Genomic DNA, 22,184 nt, shown 5'->3' on the forward strand with positions numbered 1-22,184 from the left:
GAGATCGCGCCATTGCACTCCAGCCTAGGTAACATGAGTGAAACTCCGTCTCAAAAAAAAAAAAAAAAATTGGCCTTTGTTCAGACAGCTCTGACACAGCTCGCACCTAGCCAATAGCATTTGTAAGTTTGCATCAGTTTTAAGATGCATTCTTATTTCAGAGAAATTAAAATGTTTTTAAAAAAGGTGTTTTACTTTTTTTTTTTTTTTTAATTTAAATTTTGTTTTTAATTGAGACAAGGTCTTGCTCTGTTGCTGAGGCTAGAGTGCAGTGGTACAATTACGGCTCATTGTAGTCTCAATCTCCTGGGCTTATGTAATCCTCCCACCTTAGCCTTCCTAGTAGTTGGGACTACAGGCTAGCACCATCATGCCTAGCTAATTTTTGCATGTTTTTGTGGGGATGGGGTTTTGCCATGTTGCCCAGGCTGGTCTTGAACTCCCAGGCTCAAGTGGTCTACCCACCTTGGCCTCCCAAAGTGCTGGGATTATAGGTGTGAGCCACCATGCTCCACTGTTACATTTTCTTTGAATCATCAGTTGTTTTAAGAGGTGAGGAGGGTACTAAGTTTACCTTAGCTTTAGTCTGGTGGGGGAGTAGGGAATCGGGGTCAAGCGAGAACATGATAATCTCCCTTGGAGTCTGCTTGGTTGACAAAGGGCCAGAAGTGCCTTTCAGAAGGAAGGCTGATTATTAAGGTTTACACACTTTTTACTTTGCTGTTTCTAAGCTTTAGACATATTTGTAGTTTGTTATTTTTTAGATCATTTAAACAGAGGCAACAGGGTGATAAAGGGAGAGAATCCTTAAGTTGGTCCCCAGTGGCCTGTGTGATGTATCTTAGAGATATTTTACAGTATACAGTTGTCCCTCAGAATCCATGGGGATTGGTTCCAGGATGTCCTTCAGATGTTAAAATCCTTGGATGCTCAAGTCCCTAATGTAAAATGGCATAGTATTTGTGTATAACCTACGTACATTCTTCTATATACATTAACACCTCTAGATTACTTATAACGCTAAATACAACATAAATTCTGTGTAAATAGTTGTTATGCTGTATTGTTTAGGGAAAAATGACAAGGAAAGGAAGTGTCTATACATGTTGGTACAGATGCAATTAAATTTTTTCCATCTGAGGTTGATTGGATCTGTGGACACAGAACCTGTGCATATGGAGGGCCAGTTATATTTACAATGTTTATAGTATTTTCCATCCTTTAAGATCTCATATCTTAAGATTACTTTCAAAATATCACTTGTGACCAGCCTGTCCAACATGGTGAAACCCCATCTCTACTAAAAATTCAAAAACCAGCAGGGTGTCGTGGCGTGCACCTGTAATCCCAGCTACTCAGGAGGCTGAGGCAGGAGAGTCTCTTGAACCTGGGAAGCAGAGGATGCAGTGAGCTGAGATCATACCATTACGCTCCAGCCTGGGTGACAGAGCAAGGCTCTGTCTCAAAAAAAAAAGAGAAAGAAATGTCGCTTGTGAAACTCATTAGCTTATTATTATTATTATTATTATTGTTTTATTTATTTATTTTTTTAGGAGATGGAGTCACTATGTTGCCCAAGCTGGTCTTGAACTCCTGGGCTCAAGTCATCTTCCTGCCTTGGCCTCCCAAATTATAAATTTATTTTTATTTATTTTTTAGAGACGTGGTCTCACTCCACCACCTAGGCTGGAGTGTAGTGTCAGGACCACAACTCACTGCAGCCCCAAACTCCTGGGCTCAAGCTATCCCTCTGCCTCATCCTCCCAGGCAGCTAAGACTCCTGGCGTGTACCGCTATGCCCAGTTATCTTTAAATTTTAGAGACTACGCTTATATTTTTGAGCCCAGGAGTTAGAGACCACATCTCCAACTCTTGGGCTCAAATGATTCTTCCATCTCTGCTTCCCAAAGCACTAGAATTACAGGTATGAGCCACCTTGCCTGGTGGTTCCTGGCCTTCTCCAATATGCTTTTTAAAAGAAGCACTAGGCTCAAGAGACTGAGACAGGAAGATCACTTGAGGTCAGGCTGAGTTCGAGACCAGCCTAAGCAACATTGAGACACACTATCTGTTAAAAAAAAATCATCACTAAGATGTGAAGTGCTGATAAGCAGAAGGTGAGGACAATGGTGGCAGAAGCTATGAGATAGGTAAGGAGGGTCCTTATTTTTATAATCTTTGATGTACCTTATGGTGATAGGGGAACCATTACTAGGAAGTAATAGAAACTAACATGTCGGTGGCTCACGACTGTAATTCCAGCACTTTGGGAGGCTGAGGTGGGCAGATCATGAGGTCAAGAGATAGAGACCATCCTGGCCAACATGGTGAAACCCCGTCTCTACTAAAAATACAAAAAACAGCCGGGCATGGTGGCACGTGTCTGTGGTCCCAGCTACTCGGGAGGCTGAGGCGGAAGTTGCAGTGAGCTGAGTTTGCACCACTGCACTCCAGCCTGGCGACAGAGCTAGACTCCGTCTCAAAAAAAAAAAAAAAGAAACTAACATGTAAATATATTACCCTTTATTCACTCCCCATTGCTTCAGGGTTAAAGGGAGAGAATCCTTAACTTGGTCTCCAGTTCCCTGCCTAGTCTGCTCCTATCTGTCTCACTAGCTTTGTCTTATCCTATGCCTTCTTCCCCCAGGTTAATATAGAAAGGTGGGGAGTCAGAATATAAGGGTTGATTTATTCATTTCACTTTGCCTGCTATATTATTGTTTTAAATAGGAGTTTTAAAATCTCATTCTTGTGACTCTGAGAGGAGCTTAAATAAAATACTCTCTTGTTGTGCTTTCTGGTCTGGAATTCTGCATTCAATACCTGATTGTATGGAGATATTTTTCTCTTTAACAGGTTTCCCCGCATATAAAAATCGATTGTAAAAATACTGAAAAGAATGGCAGCAGAAACGCAGACACTGAACTTTGGACCTGAATGGTGAGTTTTCAAAATCTCATCCTCTTTGATATTGGATGACTAATGCAGTAGTAAAATATTTGACAGGTGCTAGGTGGTTTATAAGTATGCATGTTTTTGAGACTTCTGCTTTATGTGCCTAGCTGAAAACAATGTGTGCTAGTTCAGCAATAAATTATATTTGGTAAATGAGTGCATTCTATACTTAATTAAAATTTTTTTTCTTGGTCTGGTTACGTATGTAATGATGGTAGGAGTCCCACCACCCTAGAAAATTATTTTCTTTTTATTTGAGTCATTGTCTAGGTGCATATACAATTTTATATAATTATAACATTTTTATATCTGTATGTTTTCTGCCACATTGTTTTGTCATGGCTATTCATAGACTTCGTTTGAGAGATAGTTTTCATTGAAGTATTATTTTAAAGATGGACTAGGCAGGTAGTTCAGTATTATACTGGCTGTTAGCAGTAGCCTGTCTAGGATTGAGTTAGCATTGGCCATAATAACGATTAATTGACCTTTGAGTCTCTTACAGATATGTTTGGACCCCGAATATGGAATTCTCATGGAATTTTGAGATCCATCACATTGTAGTGTGACTTCCCCCCTCCCCTCCTTCCTTTTTCCCCAAAGTTGGTGATTGAAGATCCTCTCTTCAGTGGCATGAATAATAATAATAATAATAATTACTTTTCTGTTCAAACCTCGGGCAACCCCTTTGGTAATATCAGAAACAGTATCTAAAATAGATAAATTGGATTTGTGTCTTAAACATTCTTGGTTGTTGGGGTAGGGGTGATTCAATAAATGATGCAGACTTCCTGTAGTAACTCTCTATTTGAGGAGTCTTTAACTTACCCTATTAGAAACATTTCTTTTTATAGTTTTCTTAACCTTTATAACCAGTGTTTGGAGACAGAGGAGAAATCACTATTTGAAGTTCTGAGAACTGATGCAACTCTTATATTTTGAGAGTTTATTTAGAACATGTTGACCTAAGTAATGCTGTACTTACTTTAGTTATTCCTTTATATTTTTAAAAGAATTTTCTTATCAAATTAGTATATTTCTAAAAAATTAGAAATTACTAGTAAGCCAGAAAATATCGTCATAATTTCAACACCCATGGTACACACTGTAAATATCTTGGTGTATCTTTCCAGGTGGTTTTCTGTATGCTTATTTGTATATATGTACATTTGTTTTTACAAAAATGAGATCATACTGTACCTTCAGTTTTGTAGCCTGCTTAAAGAAACAACCAAATCAGAAACATCTTTTTTTAATCAATAAATGTTTTCTGTTCTATTAAATGGTTGCATTGTATGGATGTACCATCATTTATTCAACTAGTCCTCTACGTGTGGCATATAGAAGCTGTTCTCAGTTTTTCATTATAAAAATATTTTAATGAAAATTCTTATAGTGTAAATCTTTACACCTTAATAATTTCTTTTATCAGGTGGTTTTAAATTCATATAGGTTACTTTGTAAACCATTTTGTGTACAACTCATCTGCCTTTATCTAGAATTTGTAACTGCTTCTTTTTTATATTTACATACCGTTGTCTGTTTCTTCATAAAAACATGGTTAAAATTGTCAGCTAATTTAAGGAAGTTGTTTTTTTCCAGCATCCTGCTATTTATAGGTAACAGAAAGGGAACACCAGGAATTTAGACATAACAAAAGGAAAACAAAAACTGATAATGTTTTAGAGTCAATACACACTTAACTTGATGCCCTATATCATGGGTTGGCAAACTATGGCCTGTGGGGCCATAAAGTTTTTGTAAGTAAAGTTTCATTGAAAGACAGAGACATTTATTTGTTTCCATATGTTCGGACTGCCTCCATGCTACAGTGACAGGGTTGACAGAGGCCATTTGGTTCACAGAGCTTAAATATTAATTCTCTGGCCCTTTACAGAAACAGTTTGCTGGCTCCTGCCCTACACTATGAGTTCTCAAGGTCGTCTCATTCTTTTTTTTTTTTTTTTTTTTTTTGAGACGGAGTCTAACACTGTCACCCAGGCTGGAATGCAATGGTGCAATCTCAGCTCACTGCAACCTCTGCCTCCTGGGTTCACGTGATTCTCCTGCCTCAAACACCCAAGTAACTGGAATTACAGGCACACGCCGCCACACCTGGCTAATTTTTTGTATTTTTAGTTAAGACGGGGTTTCATTATGTTGGTCAAACTGGTCTTGAACTCCTAACCTCGTGATCCGCCCGCCTCAGCCTCCCAAAGTGCTGGGATTACAGGTGTGAGCCACCACACCCAGCTAAGGTCATCTCATTCTAAATAACATGTAGTATTGAGCATCTTCCAATAGTATCTTACACATCCTCCTCTTTATTGATACTCTGAAGTTTTATTTGATGGTATTTCACTTGATCGGTTCAGTGTTTTGTACAAAATTTGAATTAAGGTAGCTTTAAACAGAGGGCAGTCACCATTTCCATCCTTAAAGAGCAGCCTCACCTAATTGTACATCTGTTACCTTGCAGACATTATAGCTTAGGAGCATTCCCTTAGTCATCTGAAATGCTGATGAACTGAGGAATGGAGGTGTAAGTAGGTATAATGCCCTATTTGTATCATCTGTCAAAATTCCTTCTGGCAAAGGGAAATTATGCAGCCCTTAAGTAACCCAGGTAATCTTGAGCTGGAAGGTTGCAGCATGAGTAGAGAGTACTACCTTATTTTTCTTCATGTAACATTACATTTTTTATGAAACTTGAGGTAAAGAGCTGTGCCAGGGTACTTGAGAATCAAGATTTAGATAGATGACATTGAACCAGTGTGCAGTTAACTCTAAATGAGACAGAAACACTTAGTGACACTGTGTTTACTACGGTCATCATTTTTGTGAATAATGTAAAACGTAATGTTCAATAAAGGATGCTTAAAATGAAGCAATTTATTTGTATCTGGGGACAGTTGTGAAGATGGGAGAGCATTGAAAATTTTGGTAGGGACAGACCATGAATGGCTGTAAGCTTTAACTTTTTTTTCTTTCCTCTCTTGGATGGAGTTAGTTTCACTGTTGCCCAAGCTGGATTGCAGTGGTGCGATTTCAGCTCACTGCAACTTCTACCTCCTGGGTTCAAGGCATTCTCCTGCCTCTGCCTCCTGAGTAGCTGGGATTACAGTCACCCACCGCCATGCCTGGCTAATTTTTGTATTTTTAGTAGAGACGGGGTTTTACCATGTTGGCAAGGCTGGTCTTGAACTCCTGACCTCAGGTGATCCCCCTGCCTCGGCCTCCCAAAGTGCTGGGAGTGCAGGCATGAGCCACCTCACCCTGCCAAGGCTTGAACTTTTTAAGGTCCGTGGAATCATTAGGTCTTAGATTATTTTTGTACTTATAATAAAAAAGTATATTGCATTATCGTCAAAACAGTTTAAAAGGTTATAATACATTTAATGCCAAGTATATCTTTTCTAGATATAAAGCAAGTGTCTTTCTTTGCTTTCATTTCCTCAAATGCTACCACCTTAGACCTTTACTGACAATATATAACTCTCCACCCCTTATTCCCTATCTCTCTTCCTTGCTTAATTTTTCTTCATGTTTTGTATCAAAATGTAACATGCCAAATATTTTACACATTTATTTTATTATTTATATGCTATCTTCCAACCCCTACTAGACTGTGAGCTCCATTGAGAGCAGATACTTTGATGTAGATCTTTGTACAGTTTACTGCTGTATGTCCAGTGCCTGGCACATAGGTACTGAATAAATATTTATTAAATGGATGAGTGAATTGTTGGAAAGTAGTTTTTAATGTTTTGCTATTGTAAATGATACGTATATATACCCTGGAACAGTTTTGTTTCTATCACTGATTATTTTGATTAATTTCTTAAAAGTGAAGTTATTAAATCAAAAGTTTTACTTTTAAGTCTTTGGATGATACGTGGACAGTTTGGCCACCTGAAGAATTGTGTGAATTTAATTCTCATCTCCTGTGTGTTTATGCTTGACAAAACACTAAGCACTGTCTTCATAATATTTTTTTGGTGCGAAATTCCTTAGATTTAGGTCTTTTAGAGTTTTTTATTGTTAGTCTCAGTAACAAAATAAACCCACTCAGTCCAGAAAATCTGGAGGAAACGGTACAAGAGGAAAAAGAAAAGGGTTTGGCGTGGGCCGGGCACGGTGGCTCACGCTTGTAATCCCAGCACTTTGGGAGGCTGAGGCAGGTGAATCACCTGAGGTCAGGAATTCGAGACCAGCCTTGCCAACATGGTGAAACTCTGTCTCTACTAAAAATACAAAGTTAGCTGGGCGTGGTGGCACATTCCTGTAATCCCCGCTACTTACAAGGCTGAGATAGGAGAATCGTTTGAACCAGGGAGGCGGAGGTTGCAGTGAGCCAAAATTGCACCATTGAACTCCAGCCTGGGCAACAAGACTGAGCAACAAGAGCGAAACTCCTCAGAAAAAGAAAGAAAGAATGAAAAGGATTAGGCATGGTGGCTGGCCCAAGGCTCCCAGCACTTTGGGAGGCAGGGGCATGAGGATCATTTGAGCTCGGGAGTTCGAGACAAGCCTAGGCAACACAGTGAGACCCCGTTCTCTACAAAAATAAAAACAATTAGTCGGGCATAGTGGTGCTCATGTTTGGTGTCAGCTACTTGGGAGGCTGAAGTGAGAGAATTGCTTGAGCCTGGGAGGGTGAGGCTGCCGTGGTTGTGCCAGTGCACTCCAGCCTGGGTGATAGAGCAAGACCCTGTCTCCAAAAAAGGAAAAGAAAACAAAAAGACCACCAAAGGGAAAGATCTAAGATACCCTAATCCTACCACCTGCAGTAGCTTTTATTGGTTTCTATCCTATTTGCAAATGTATCTTCAAGACATTTAAAAAACAAATATTTTGGCCGAGTGTGATGGCACATGCCTGTAATCCCAGCACTTTGGGAGGAAGAGGCGGGTGGATCACTTGAGGTCAGGAGTTTGAGATCAGCCTGGCCAACGTGGTAAAAACCCATCTCTACTAAAAAAAAAAATTACAAAAATTAGCTAGGTGGCCGGCCGCGGTGGCTCAAGCCTGTAATCCCAGCACTTTGGGAGGCCGAGGCGGGTGGATCACAAGGTCAAGAGATCGAGACCATCCTGGTCAACACGGTGAAACCCCGTCTCTACTAAAAATAAAAAAATTAGCTAGGTGAGGTGGTGTGCACCTGTAATCCCAGCTACTCGGGAGGCTAGGCAGGAGAATTGCTTGAACCCAGGAGGCGGAGGTTGCAATGAGTTGAGGTCGTGTCACTGCACTCCAGCCTGGACCACAGTGAGACTTCGTCTTAAACAAACAAATATTTGGTGATTTAAAACACTTTTGAGGATAAAAATCTATTCAAGTGTGGTGGCGTGTACCCATAGTCCCAGCTATTGAGGAGGCTGAGGCTGGAGGATTGCTTGGGCCTAGGAGTTTGAGACCAACCTGGGCAACATGGTGAGAACCCGTCTTTAAAAAAAAAAAAAAAAAAGACTACTTAGATAAGTTTATATAAGGACGTTATTATAGGAAGAATAATCATAGACAGTTGCCTTGCTTTCTGGGAAAAGAGCCAAGAAAGCTCCTTTGGCATTTCCTCTATCTCGTCTCCAGGGTCTTAAGGAAGTTTTCCCAGGTCTTTCCTTGCAAAGTTGAGGGAAGTACTTGTTTTCTTCCCCAAAGCATTTTACCTATACATTTGTTAAAATAGTTATGGCTTTGTGGTGTATCTGTGTATGTATTCACGCTTTGCTCAAGAAGAGCTAATTCCATTGAGAAACGCACTGTATGTCTCTCTTTTGGTAAGCCTGTTGTTTAGCTTAGTGTATGGGACATTGGCATTAATATTTAGTTAACTAGTTAATAAATGAATGTTGATGAAGGAATTAGGGTCTTATGGGGCGGGTAAGAGAACGCAAACCTGAGATTTTGCTACCTTACTGTCAATACTTGTGGAATTATGCAAAAAATGAGAGAAGTTCTGGAGGATGAGATGTAGAACTGAAGGAGTAGTAAATTAGATGTTATTGAAGGGAGTGTTTTAGAGGAGAATGTACAGAAAACATTTTATTAAATGCTTCTGGTTTTATGTCGGGTTAGGTGCTAAGGCATTAAGGATAAAAATACATGATACCTGCTTATGAATTTAATAGGGAAGCTGACAGGAAATAATTTCACTATGTCATAATGCTGTAAAGGAATTATAATGCAAGCACAGGATATTCAGTTGCCTATTTGATTTTTTCCCTTAGATGTCTTATAAGCATCTCATACTCCATACTTTTCCAAAACTGATCTCACCAGTTTTGCCTTTATTTCATTTTAATACCATATGTGCCTGTTTGCACAAGGTAGATGTCTCAGAGTTACTGTTGATAATTCCTTTTACTTCTCTGTCCCTATATCCAGCCTTCACAACATCATGTCAATTCTATTTCTACAATATCTCTGGAATCTTCACTTCTTTGAATCTCTACTGCTGTCACCTTAGTGAAAGTCACCACCATCTCTGACATAAACTTTTGTAACAGTGGCCTACCGATGTTTCCTGGCTTCCATTTTTATTTGTCATCTAATTGTTTTCCTCACAGCAGCCAGAGTAATCATAAAAAGTAAATTAGTAAAGACTTCTCTAAAATCCTTCAATATGTGTATGTCCACTTATGTGACTTTATTATTTTCTTCCACTAGCCTCTTAGTTTCATGAAGGCTGGACAGGAACTTGTGTTTAACAAGGCCTTGAAGATCTCAAATTATCTTCTTTCCACCCTTTCCCCCCAAACTTTCTTTCCAACTCTCTATCCTCATTCTTCCTTTCTCCTTCCCACTTAACCTCCCTTCTCCCCAGCACCTCTCTCTACCCTATTGGTGGAAAAGATTAGGAAGACTATTCCTGATAGCAGAAAGGACATGTGTGAAGATAAGAAGGCAAGGAACTGATTTAAGAGAGGAACTTCATGGTGCATAATGCTTACCTTTATTATAATGTGAAGTGTGGGAGAGATACATGAGCTTGGAGGCAGCCCTTCTGTGTTAACAAGGCTTGGATTTTATTGGTCATGGCGTTCCAGTGAAAAAAGAATTGGGGCTGGGTGCAGTGGCTCACCCCTGTACTCCCAGCATTGGGAGGTTGACGTGAGTGGATCACCTGAGGTCAGAAGTTCAAGACCAGCCTGACCAATATGGTGAAACTCCATCTCTACCAAAAATACAAAAATTAGCTGGCCTTGGTGGTGTGTGCCTGTAATTCCAGCCATTTGGGAAGTTGAGACAGGAGAATGGTTTGAACCTGGGAGGTGGAGGTTGCAGTGAGCCTGAGATTGTGCCATTGCACTCCACTCCAGCCTGTGTAACAGAGTGAGACTCTGTCTCAAAGAGAGAAAAAGAAAGAATTCATGGTAACATAGGGGAATAAGACTAGTAAGATCATTTAGGATGCTGTTGCAGCAATCCAGGCAGGAAATTGAAGTGTGTGAACAAGATTTAGGTTAGTCGGATCAGGGGAAGACTTGAGAGATTCAGAATTTAAAACTAGTAGGACATGGTAATTGGGTATGAGAGATGGTTGAAGGTAAGCAGTAAAGAATGAATTCCAGATTTTTAATCCAGTGGCTGATTAGATTGGGATGTCCTTAACTGTGTTTGAGAGTATGGGCAGTGAAGGGGTTGGGAAGAATAAACTGATGGGTAGGGTTAGGGTTTTGGGCATATTGAACTTTTGGGCTTTACATGATTGTGTATGAAAACCTGACTATAGGAGAGGTCACAGCTGGACTTGAGAATAGCAAGCTTAGACAGAAGTGCTTTTTGACTCCCTCCTCTTCAAGCATTTTTTATTGCCTATCCAAATTGCTTTTATAAGGTGAAGTTTAGATTTTGAACAACACTTAACAAGCAAAGATTTTGGGAGTATCATGGGGTTTTGGGGGGCCTGCTGCTGCCACTTATTTAATACCCATTTAGAGTTGGGCCTCCTTTATTAAACAGGTCTCAGTATAGGCCAGGAAGATGAAGGTGATAATTTACAGAAAATTTTCCCTTGATTTGGCAGTGTTGAGGTTGTTGATGAGCAAACGGTGCAGGAGCCAGTGGAGTGGTAGAGGAAGCCAGGTACACTACACTGGGTTTGGAAGTGACTGAGAAGTGAGGAAGTAGAGATGTTTCTAGATGAAGAGGAAAGATGAACAGTGCATAGCTAGAAGGGGGATGCTGCATAAAAGTTTTAAACAGCCAGCCGGGCACGGTGACTCAACGCCTGCAATCCCAGCATTTTGGGAGGCTGAGGTGGACAGATCACCTGAGGTCAGGAGTGCGAGACCAGTCCAACTAACATGGTGAAACTCCATCTCTACTAAAAATACAAAAATTAGCTAGGTGTAATGACGGGCACCTGTAATTCCAGCTACTAGGGGGAGGCTAAGGCAAGAGAATTGTTTGAACCTGGGAGGTGGAGGTTGCAGTGAGCCGAGATCATGCCATTGCACTCCAGCCTGGGCAACAGAGTGAGACTTCATCTCAAAAAAAAAAAAAAAAAAAAAAGTTTTAAACAAATCCAGAGATAGGTTTAGAGAAAGGAATGCACATAGGGATTAAATTTCTGGAAGAGAGGGTTGTATGGAGGAGATAAAGATTATTGGCGAATTTTTTTTAACTTTTAGGTTCTGGGGTACATGTGAAGGTTATATATGTAAACTTGTATCATGGGGGTTTGTTGTACAGATTATTTCATCACCCTAGTATTATGCCTAGTACCCAGTGGTTTTTTTCTGCTCCTCTTTCTCCTCTTGCCTCCCACCCTCAAGTAGACCCCAGTGTCTGTCATTCCCTTCTTTGTGTTCATGAGTTCTGGGGTTTTTAGTGAAGAATAGTACCCAATTATATTTTAACTTTTCCAAGTATCTGTAGGTGAACAGGGACTTGGAATAGAATGTGCTGATTATTGACTCAGTACAGCCATTATCGTAATTCAGGTAACCATCTTTTAGTTTACTGCCAGTTTGCCTCAGTTTCTTTTCATAGCACCTGAAAGAATCTCTGATTGTTATTTTTATATTTTTTAATTTTTTGGAGATAGAGTCTCACTCTTATCTGGGCTAGAGTGCAGTGATGCGAGGGCTGGGATTACAGGTGTGAACCACCACGCCTGGCCTTTGTATTACTCTTTTTTTTTTTTNTTTTTTTTTTTGATATGGAGAGTTGCTCGTTTGTCCAGGCTGGAGAGCAGTGGTGCAATTTTGTCTCACTGCAACCTCCGCCTCCTGGGTTCAAGTGATTCTTGCGCCTCAGCCCTCCAAGTAGCTGGGACTACAGGTGTGTGCTACCACACCTGGCTAATTTTGTATTTTTAGTAGAGATGGGGTTTCACCGTGTTGGCCAAGCTGGTCTCAAACTCCTGACCTCAAGTGATCCACCGGCCTTGGCCTCCAAAAGTGCTGGGTTTATAGGCATGAGCCACTGCACCCGGCCTGTGTTACTCTTAATAGGTCTGGTGACTGTAAGAAATGTTTAGTCTTAGACATTGGAAAATCACTGGAGATCTATTGGGAAGGGGCAGGGTGATGAATAGATGTGAAATCTTATCGTCAGCAGTAATTGAAAGAAATTAGGAATGTTAGGCCCAGGGAAGGAGTCTTTATGGAGGCATGGTGATTATTTGTCAATATTAGAATAATTTTCATTTGAAAGAGTGCTTAGATGTATACTCCACTGGTAGAAACTATTGGAAAATGTATTGGTTTGGTGTTAAGGAAGATATTTTAAAAATAATTTCTAATAAAATATATTTTAAACTGTGGCTATTTTATTTTATTTATTATTATTATTATTATTATTATTATTATTTGAGATGGAGTTTTGCTCTTCTTACCCAGGCTGGAGTGCAATGGTGTGATCTCGGCTCACTGCAACCTCCGCCTCCTCCAAGCAATTCTCAACTTGGGGTTCAAGCAATTCTCCTGCTTCAGCTTCCTGAGTAGCTGGGACTACAGGTGCACGCCACCATGCCCAGCTAATTTTTCTGTATTTTTAGTAGAGACAGGGTTTCACCATGTTGACCAGAATGGTCTCAATCTCTTGACCTCGTGATCCACCCGCCTTGGCCTCCCAAAGTCCTGGGATTACAGGTGTGAGCCACCGCACCCAGCCTACTGTGACTATTTTAAATAGAATTTTGAGATCTAATTGTTGGAAAGATTGTGGTATTTTTTTTTCTTGAGACAGGGTCTTGCATTGTCACCTAGGCTGGTTAGTGCAGCCTTGAACTCCCAGGCTCAAGCAATCCTCCCACCGCAGCCTCATGAGTAGCTGGGACCACAGGCATGAGCCACCATACCTGGCTAATTTTTGTATTTTTTTTCTTAAGGTGGGGTTTCATCATGTTTCCCAGGCTGGTCTTGAATTCTTGGACTGAAGTGATCCACCCTCCTTAGCTTCCCAAAGTGTTGGATTATAGGTGTGAGCTACTGCAACTGGTCAGTTGTGGTCTTTTTAGTCATAAAAACCTAGGTTTGAATCTTTGTTCTGCTTTCTGTGACTGTGGGCAAGTTGTTTAACCCTTCAGCTTTATTATTATCTGTTATGCTGGGGTTGCTGTGAAGCTTAAATTTGATTAAATGAGCTAATTCATATGTAAAATTTTCAGCTTCATTGTTCAGTGGGTATTCTACTTCTTCCGTAGAGAGGGCAACTTTACAGGAATCTAATAGAAAGCAGATTCTTGGAAGGTACAGGTGTAGTTCCTTTCTTCTTGGAAGGAGTGATTGGACCACTCCTTCGTGTTGTTTTGTTACCCAGTGGTTTAACCTGTTTTATGGGAGTTGAACTAAATGACCTCCAAGCTCAAGAATATTTGGAAAGGAAACAAAGAGTAGCAATGAGCACTCCCAGAACCCAGGTTATGGTATTTCTATAAATGAAAGCAAATCAGGGCTCCCTGGAAATGATTGATTTCAGGTCTGTGGCAAGAAAAATTCAAGATGATCCTGGAACATCCTGACATACCAGATAGAAAAGAAGCTGTTACAGACTGCTAAGATCATGTCAAAAGGACCCAGGAGCTAACTTTCAAAGAAACTATTAATAATTGTTATGAATTGAAATATATTAATAAAATAATGTGTTACTGTTGGAAGATGCATGTGAATCTAGTCATCATTTTGAAAACCGATAAGAATTAAGGCTTTTTCCGTCCTTTCCTGTATTATCATTCAGTAACTATATCAAGTAGTATAAGAGGGAAATTTCTCTTAGCAGAAATATTCCAAATAATACATAAGGAAGGAATGAGATAATATAATTACTTAAAACCTCAGTGAACTTAGGGATCCAAGCACTGATCATCAGTTACTGCAAGTATCACAAATACAGCATCACAATATGTGCCTCTTGATGGAATAATATACCACTGCATGTGAAGTATTGCCAAAAAAATAGAACCCAGATTGGTGAAAATCTGAAAATCTCTGTACCCAATCACCAATTTACATGAAAAGCAAAAGACAGAAAAACGTTTAATTATATCATGGATAAAATCAGCAAAACCCAGACTTTAAAAAAATGTTTTGGGTCAGGCATGGTGGCTCATGCCTGTAATCTCAGCACTTTGGGAGGCCAAGGTGGGTGATTGCTTGAGGCCTAGAGTTTGAGACCAGCTTGGACAACATATAAAATACAAAAATTATCTGGGCATAGTGGTATGTACCTGTAGTCCTACCTGCTCAGGAGGCTAAAGAGTGAGAATCCCTTGAGCCCAGGAGGTTGAGGTTGTAGTGAGTTACGATTGCACCCTGCACTCCATTCTGGGTGACAGTGAGACACTGGGGAGGAAAAAAGTTCTTTGAGAAATAACATTTTAAAATATTAATAGATGGAATGCTAAGCCAAAAACTTCTTCAAAATAATATCAAAGGAAACTCGGAAGAGGTGGTGGAAAGAGGAGGATTGGCCATGGATTGTTGGGGGCTCAGTGATTGGTACACAGGAGTTTGTCATCTGCTTTTTGTTGTATTTATGAAAACACAAAAATTGTCCATAATTTAAAAAAATCCCACCCCAGCAGCCTCACTTTACTAATAAATACTTTTTTAAGTATTACTTTCTTCTTGTAAACACATTTTACTGTTAACTATGCATATGCTATTTTTTTTCTGCCATTTTTAATGTGTACATATTTACTGTGCTTTTCTTGGCCTTCATGTTAATATTTAATGTGTCATAACTTAGTAGATTATTCCCTTTTTTGCTTTGTGAATAAAGCTTAGCAATTTTGGGCACATATTTCAATGCTTTTATTGAATTTTTTCTTAGGCTAAACTAGAATTAAAGTACCTTGGTCCCTTTCACCCTTGATATCAGCTACTCCTGATGTTCGTTTTTCCCCTTGCTGTCTGACACAGTGCTACTGTAGGGTCTTACTTGCCATTTTTTGCTGATGTTTTCTTCCCTTTTCCCCCATAAAAATACATTATTTTAAAATTAAAATAGTTCCTTTTCCCCAAATTCTGTTCTTTAGAGGCAACTTTTGTTATCAGCGTGGAGTATATTTTTTGTCTTCTTAGCAGTAAATGTAGTTTTTACTTTCTCTTTGTACTTTACTGCATTTTCAAATTGTCTACACTGACCATTATTTGCTTTTATTAAAAACATTGTCAGATATTTCAGGCATAGAAATATAAATTGTGATAAACACCCATGTATTCATTAGCAAGCTGCAAAAATAAAACATTGCAGATACAGTTAAAACTGCCTTCATAATCTTTCTTTTGCAGATATAACTTTATCCTGAATGTTATGTTTGTCAATTTCATGTTTGTTTCTATGCTTTTGCTGCAGTTTGTATGTCTTGAAACAGTATAAACCTATTTTGCAAGTTTATGCATTTTATATAAAAATTAGTACTATGGGCTGTGTTTTTATTTTTCTTTTGTATAGCATACTTTATTAAATATTTTAGCCATTACCAAATTGCCAAATAGATAAATAATTAGTATTACCAGATCATTCTTTGAAGTGATTGTTTTAGTTCATAATACCACAAACACTACTTGAAAGTTTGCTTTGTTTTACATCCTTATTAACACCTGGTATTATCAGACTTACTAAGTTTTATGAATCTAATGATTGTAAGGTAGTATCTCGTTTTTGTTTTAATCACATGTGCCTTTTATAATTTGGAAAAATGTGTCCCTTTTTCATTCCCTAAGCTTCCTGGGGACATAGCCATGATGCCTTTTAAGTTAAGAAAGTGCCACATGATTGTCTAATTCTCTCTCAATAAACTGCCCACTTAGTGTACCATGACAAAAGATTGTATTAAAGCGAAAGTCTGATACTTTTGAGATAGTAGGACTTCTTTTTGCTCTTCTAAAGAACTAAAATGATGGTTTTTGACAGCGTATAGTTTAAAAAGTCTGTAGCACCAGAACATTTGACATATTCTCTGTCTTTCCTGTTCTAGGCTCCGAGCTCTGTCCAGTGGTGGAAGTATTACATCCCCTCCTCTTTCTCCAGCATTGCCGAAGTATAAATTAGCAGATTATCGTTATGGCAGAGAAGAAATGTTAGCACTTTTTCTTAAAGATAACAAGGTAAGAAAGTAGGAAAAGAGTTCAAAATTATGAATGAGACTTTGGGATATATACCATGACGTATTGATACATGAAAACTGATGTATTTTACTAATGTATTTACCCATGCCTTTTCTCTCCACTTTACTGTTTCTCTGCTTTGAAGCCTACAGTAGGATCTTCAGAGTGTATCACACACTATTTTTTAGGCAGCTTCATGGAAGCAGGAAATAGCACTTAATACCTTCTCTAGCTAACTTCCTCTTAACCTCCCTTTCATATCTATTTGTATCCTAGTTCAGTGGCTAAGAGATGAAGAATTTCTCCTTTCTCTTTATTGTACCTCTTAACCTACTTTCCAGTTAAAAGTAAGGAGCAAGATGAGGAGCACCTTCAACTATTTGAGTTAAATATAAAATTTTTAGTGGAGAGAAAACCTTAAAATGTAATACTACATTTGTGTCACTTAGAAATCATCAAAATTGAAAGTGTAGACTTTTATTATGACTTTTATCTTACTCACTGAGTGACTAGTGAGAAAGAATATATATTTTCCCAAGATACTTTTTTTTTGAAACGGAGTCTTGCCCAGTCGCCGAGGCTTGAGTGCAGTGATCTCTTCTCACTGCAACCTCTACCACCCAGGTTCAGGTGATTCTTGTGCCTCAGCATCCTGAGTAGCTGGGATTACAGACATGCACCGCCATGCCTGGCTGGTTTTTTTTGTATTTTTAGTAGAGATGGGGTTTCACCGTGTTGGCCAGGCTGGTCTTCAACTTCTGGCCTCAAGTGATCTGCCTGCCTTGGCCTCCAAAAGTGCTGGGATTACAGGCATGAGCCACAGTGCCTGGCCTTTAGTGTACTTTGTTTTTCATTGATCAAGAATTTCAGATTTTAATGATGGTTGCTAAGGACAGATACAGTTGCTTATAAAACTCTCTTTATCATCTTCTGCTTTGCATTAAATGTAGAGACTTATTCTTCCACTTTGTGCTCTGGAATAGCAGAGGTAGTGCTAAATCCAAAAGTGGCCATTATGTGAGAGGCTGGGGAGTGTTGACTGGGGTTTTTAATGTTGACTGTCAAAATACATAAGGACTATAGAAGTCAGTTATGGCTGAATAAACATTAATCTGTATTTATAATAATCAACAATAAACAGAAGAGTATTTTCCCTTGGATTTATCTTCTGGTAATTTTTCTTATTGCAGGAATAGCATTAATCTCATAATCATGTGTTTGGTCGTACAGATACCTTCAGACCTTCTGGATAAAGAATTTCTGCCTATCCTCCAGGAGGAATCCCTTCCACCATTGGCCCTTGTACCCTTTACAGAAGAAGAACAGGTTTGTAATTAGCTCTGAGCCCTAGCAAACCCTTGTTCTTTTCCTCCTAAGACATGAAAATAGGAAGTTACTATTTATTCCCTAAGAATTATCCTGCATCCTCATAGCTCTACTTTCTTCTGTTTCGTGGTACATTGATGCTTAATAGTTGACTGGATTTTGCTGTCGTATTTGCAACTGTTGAAAATTTCATAGAAACATTTGTAGATCCTTAAGGACATTGGGAACCATCCTTTAAAACTTAAGTAGAGGGGAAGAGTGTTTTTCCAGGAGGTGAGAAGATCATCTTTGCAGATAAACAGATTTTCAGAAGTAATTCAGAAGTGAATTCTTACTAGTGCATTTTACCGCTAAAGGGAAAATGTGTATCTTCAGCTCAAAATGCACTCAAAACTCTTCTGTCACCAATTTGTGTGTGTGTGTGTGTGTGTATGTGTGTGTGTGTGTGTGTGTGTGTGTGTGTGTGTCTGTCTGTGTGTGTTTGATGTGAGAAAGTAAAACTTCTGGGCTAGAAAGTAGCAAATTTAGTGTTGTTCCTGTTTACAGTGTATTTTGTCCTGTACAAAGATGAAAGAGTTTCTGATTTCAAGGAACTTACGATGACCGTAGTAAAAGGGGAAAATAAGCCTTGTTGGAAGTCTTGAATGTTACTTTATGCGCATCCATATAGGAAGAAGAGAGTCCAGGGAGCCAAAAATATACCTGTTTTACTCTTAGGAAAAGGTAAAGCAAGAAGTAATAAAAATTTTTTTTCCAAATAATCTACGAAATATTAAAATTCTGGGCATTTGAAAGAGAATTTTTAAAGAGGGTTTTAAACCATGAAATGTTTTGAACTTTATATAAAAATATTGGGGCTGGATGCCATGGCTCACACCTGTAATCCCACTACTTTGGGAGGCCAAGGCAGGTGGATTACCTGAAGTCAGGAGTTAAGACCAGCCTGGCCAACATGATGAAATCCCAACTCTGCTAAAAATACAAAAACTAGCTGTGCGTGGTGACACACGGCTGTAATCTCAGCAACTCAGGAGGCTGAGGCAGAAGAATCGCTTAAACTGGGGAGACAGAGGTTGCAGTGAGCCAAGATTGCATTACTCCACTCCAGCCTGGGCAACAGAGTGAGATTCTGTTTAAAAAAAGAAAAAAAGAAAGAAAATGTTGGCATATGTCCTTTGCTTGAATACCTTCTGTACACTTGGTACAAAAAGCAGAATACACAGATTAAAATGCACCTTGGACATGGCTGGAGTCAAAGGTCCTCTGGGCAGTTGGGCAAAAACTGAGGCTTAGGAATTAGGGTAAAAAAGAATCTGGCAATTCAACTAATATTTTAACCCTTTATGTGCCAGCATCCTGTTTACCAAAGGAAGCAAATGTTAGTAATTTTTTATGTATTTTTCCAAGTAAATATGGAAATATATTTTCCTCCTTTTAATACAAGTTGCATGGTTCTATACTTCCAATATCAAGTATTTTTATTGAAATACTTCCCTGCAGATTTGGAAACAGTTTTTTCCGTCATTTTAGTATGCATTTCCTTGCCTGTAGCAGTAAACAGTTGTTTTTCAGATGTTTATTCATCATTTATATTTCTGTTAATTTTTTTCTTGCCTTTGCCAATTTTTCTTTTGGGATATTAATCTTTTTCTTGTTGATTTATGCTATTTATATGAGCTCTGTGTGTGTGTGTGTGTGTGTGTGTGTGTGTGTGTGTGTGTTTATTTTTTGTTTACTTATTTAGTTTTTATTTTTCGAGATAGGATCTCACTCTGTCACCCAGACTGGAGTACAGTGGTGTGATCATAGCTCGCTGCAACCTTGAACTGCTGGGCTCAAGGGATTCTCCTGCCTCAGCCTCCTGTATAGCTGGGACTACAGGTCCATGCCACCACACTTGGCTAATTTTGTTTTTTGCAGAGATAGGATATTGCTGTGTTATCTAAGCTGGTGTTGAACTCCTGACCTCAAGCGATTCTCCTGCCTTAACCTCTCAAAGTGCTGGGCTTATTGGCATGAGCCACCATGCCTGGTCTGGCTCCTTATATTTTAAGATCATTGACCATAGATATGTACCCGGTAAGTTTTCTAAATTTTAAAATTGCATTTATGATTTTGTGTATTTCTTTTTCTTTTTAAGACTGAGTCTTGCTTAGTCACCCAGGCTATAGTGAAGTATCACAGTTTCGGCTCACTGCAACTTCTGCCTCCTGGGTTCAAGGGATTCTTGTGTCTCAGCCTCCCGAGTTGCTGGGATTGCAGGCGTATACCACCACGCCTGGCTAGTTTTTGTATTTTTAGTAGAGATAGGGTTTCACCATGTTGGTCAGGCTGCTCTCAAGCTCCTGAGCTTCAAGTGGATCCTCCCACTTTGGCCTCCCAAAGTCCTGGAATTACAGGCGTGAGGCACCACGCCTGGCCACATTGTGATTTTAAATACAAAAGCTAACTTTATGAGGTTCGTATACCAGTTTTATTCTTTCATGATTATTCTTTTAATTTTTAGCTATTTATATATTTTAAAAATTCATTTTTATGTTTCTTGAAATGATTTCATAGATTTCTTAGAGACTAAATGTATCAGAAGAGGTTGACATGCTACTAGTTACCAAAATGTGGTAGACTTTTAATCAACAGAATGAATAATTGAATTACCCAGAAACGTCTCATAAGATTTTAAAGAAATTAGTGTGTAGTAAAGACACAAATCATTTAGAAAATCAAAAATTATTTTGCACATGTTGCTTGGGATCTGTTGGTTAATTGCAGTTAACCAGTAATAGTTGGTTAACAGTTTAGAGAAGAATAAAATTAGGATTGCAGTACACCTACACACCAGAATTAGTTCTAGAACAACTAAAGGAGTATGTTTAATTTTTTTTTTTTTTTTTTTTTTTTTTTTGTGATGGAGTTTCGCTCTTGTTGCCCAGGCTGGAGTGCAGTGGTGTGACCTTGGCTCACTGCAACCTCTGCCTCCTGGGTTCAAGCTATTCTCCCTCAGCTTCCCGAGTAGCTGGGACTACGGGCATGCACCACCACGCTCGGCTAATTTTGTATTTTTAGTAGAGATGGGGTTTCTCCATGTTGGTCAGGCTGGTCTTGAACTCCCGATCTCAGGTGATCCACCTGCTTTGGCTTCCCGAAGTGTTGAGATTACAGTCGTGAACCCCTGCGCCTGGCCCTTATTTTGTGCTTAGGATGGAAATGTTTATCTTAAGGTCTGTATTCTGTGATCACAGGAGCTTGATGCAAGGATTGGGAAGTTTTCACTGTAGCCACAGAAGATCATCAGGTCTGTTTTTGAAGGCATTTAAAATGCACCATATGGAATTTTCTGATGCATATTTAATAGGCTGTGTCATTTACCGCATATGTTGGAGTAGGACGGTGCTTAAAGCTGGCAAACAATTCATAAAAAATTTTATGTTTGTCCTTTGAATGATCAAGTACCCTTCAGAAATTAGTATTGACTAGATCTTTCTAGAGTAGTTTTGTATACTTTTTATTTCGTACTCCTAGGGAGGTAAATACTTTAATAACTTAAAGCAGGCTTCTTGCTGCATGTCTTGTTTCCTGAAGTTACCTGAAATAGGTATCTTTTTTTTTTTTTTTTTTTTTTTTTTTTTTTTTTTTTTTTTTTTTTTTTTTTTTTTTTTTGTTTTGCTTTTGTTGCCCAGGCTGGAGTGCAGTGGTCATGATCTTGGTTCACTACAACCCCCGCCTCCCGAGTTCAAGTGATTCTCCTGCCTCAACCTCCAGAGTAGCTGGGATTACAGGCATGCACCACCACATTCGGCTAATTTTGTATTTTTAGTAGAGATGGGGTTTCTCCATGTTGGTCAGGCTGGTCTCAAATGCCTGACCACAGGTGATCTGCCCACCTCGGCCTCCCAAAGTGCTGGGATTACAGGCATGAGCTACCACACCCAGTCCTGAAATAGGTATCTTTAAAGTGTATTGGCATACTTATTCTCCCTTTCCCTCCGTGTATCTATGTATCAAATATAGTGAGGACAAAAATGCATTACATCTGGAATTTAGGTAGCTGTTACAAGATGGGTGTATTTTATTTATTTGACATCAAAGAAATTACTTCATTTATTCATTCTTGAATAGATAATACATGTATATATACCTAACAAAATTCAAAGAGCACATAATGAAAAGCAAGTCTGTGACTCACCCAAACTCTGCTGCCTGTTACTCTTCCTCAGAAGTAACCACTATTTCCATTTTCTTGTGTTCTCTTCCAGGGATGTTTATGATGTCTACAAGTATCTCTATTCTTTTAAACACATTTCACTCACACACACACACACACACACACACACACACACACACACA

The 22,184-nt window shown here is 39.0% G+C and overlaps 1 protein-coding gene across 4 annotated transcripts in view; it reads left to right on the top strand.

Moving 5' to 3' along the window:
- The window catches only part of LOC108294621 (GRB10-interacting GYF protein 2-like), a 99,814-nt gene that overhangs the window by 34,150 nt on the left and 43,480 nt on the right, over nucleotides 1–22,184 (top strand). For all 4 annotated transcript variants that reach the window (XM_017516538.2, XM_037734238.1, XM_017516540.2 and 1 more), the window contains 3 exons: nucleotides 2,857–2,940; nucleotides 16,385–16,514; nucleotides 17,745–17,840. In XM_017516538.2, the coding sequence (XP_017372027.1) occupies nucleotides 2,900–2,940; nucleotides 16,385–16,514; nucleotides 17,745–17,840 (267 nt within the window). In that variant the 5' untranslated portion in view covers nucleotides 2,857–2,899. The remainder of the gene's footprint in view (nucleotides 1–2,856; nucleotides 2,941–16,384; nucleotides 16,515–17,744; nucleotides 17,841–22,184) is intronic.

Source organism: Cebus imitator, unplaced genomic scaffold, assembly GCF_001604975.1.
Source record: "Cebus imitator isolate Cc_AM_T3 unplaced genomic scaffold, Cebus_imitator-1.0 Scaffold592, whole genome shotgun sequence".
NCBI lineage: Eukaryota > Metazoa > Chordata > Mammalia > Primates > Cebidae > Cebus > Cebus imitator.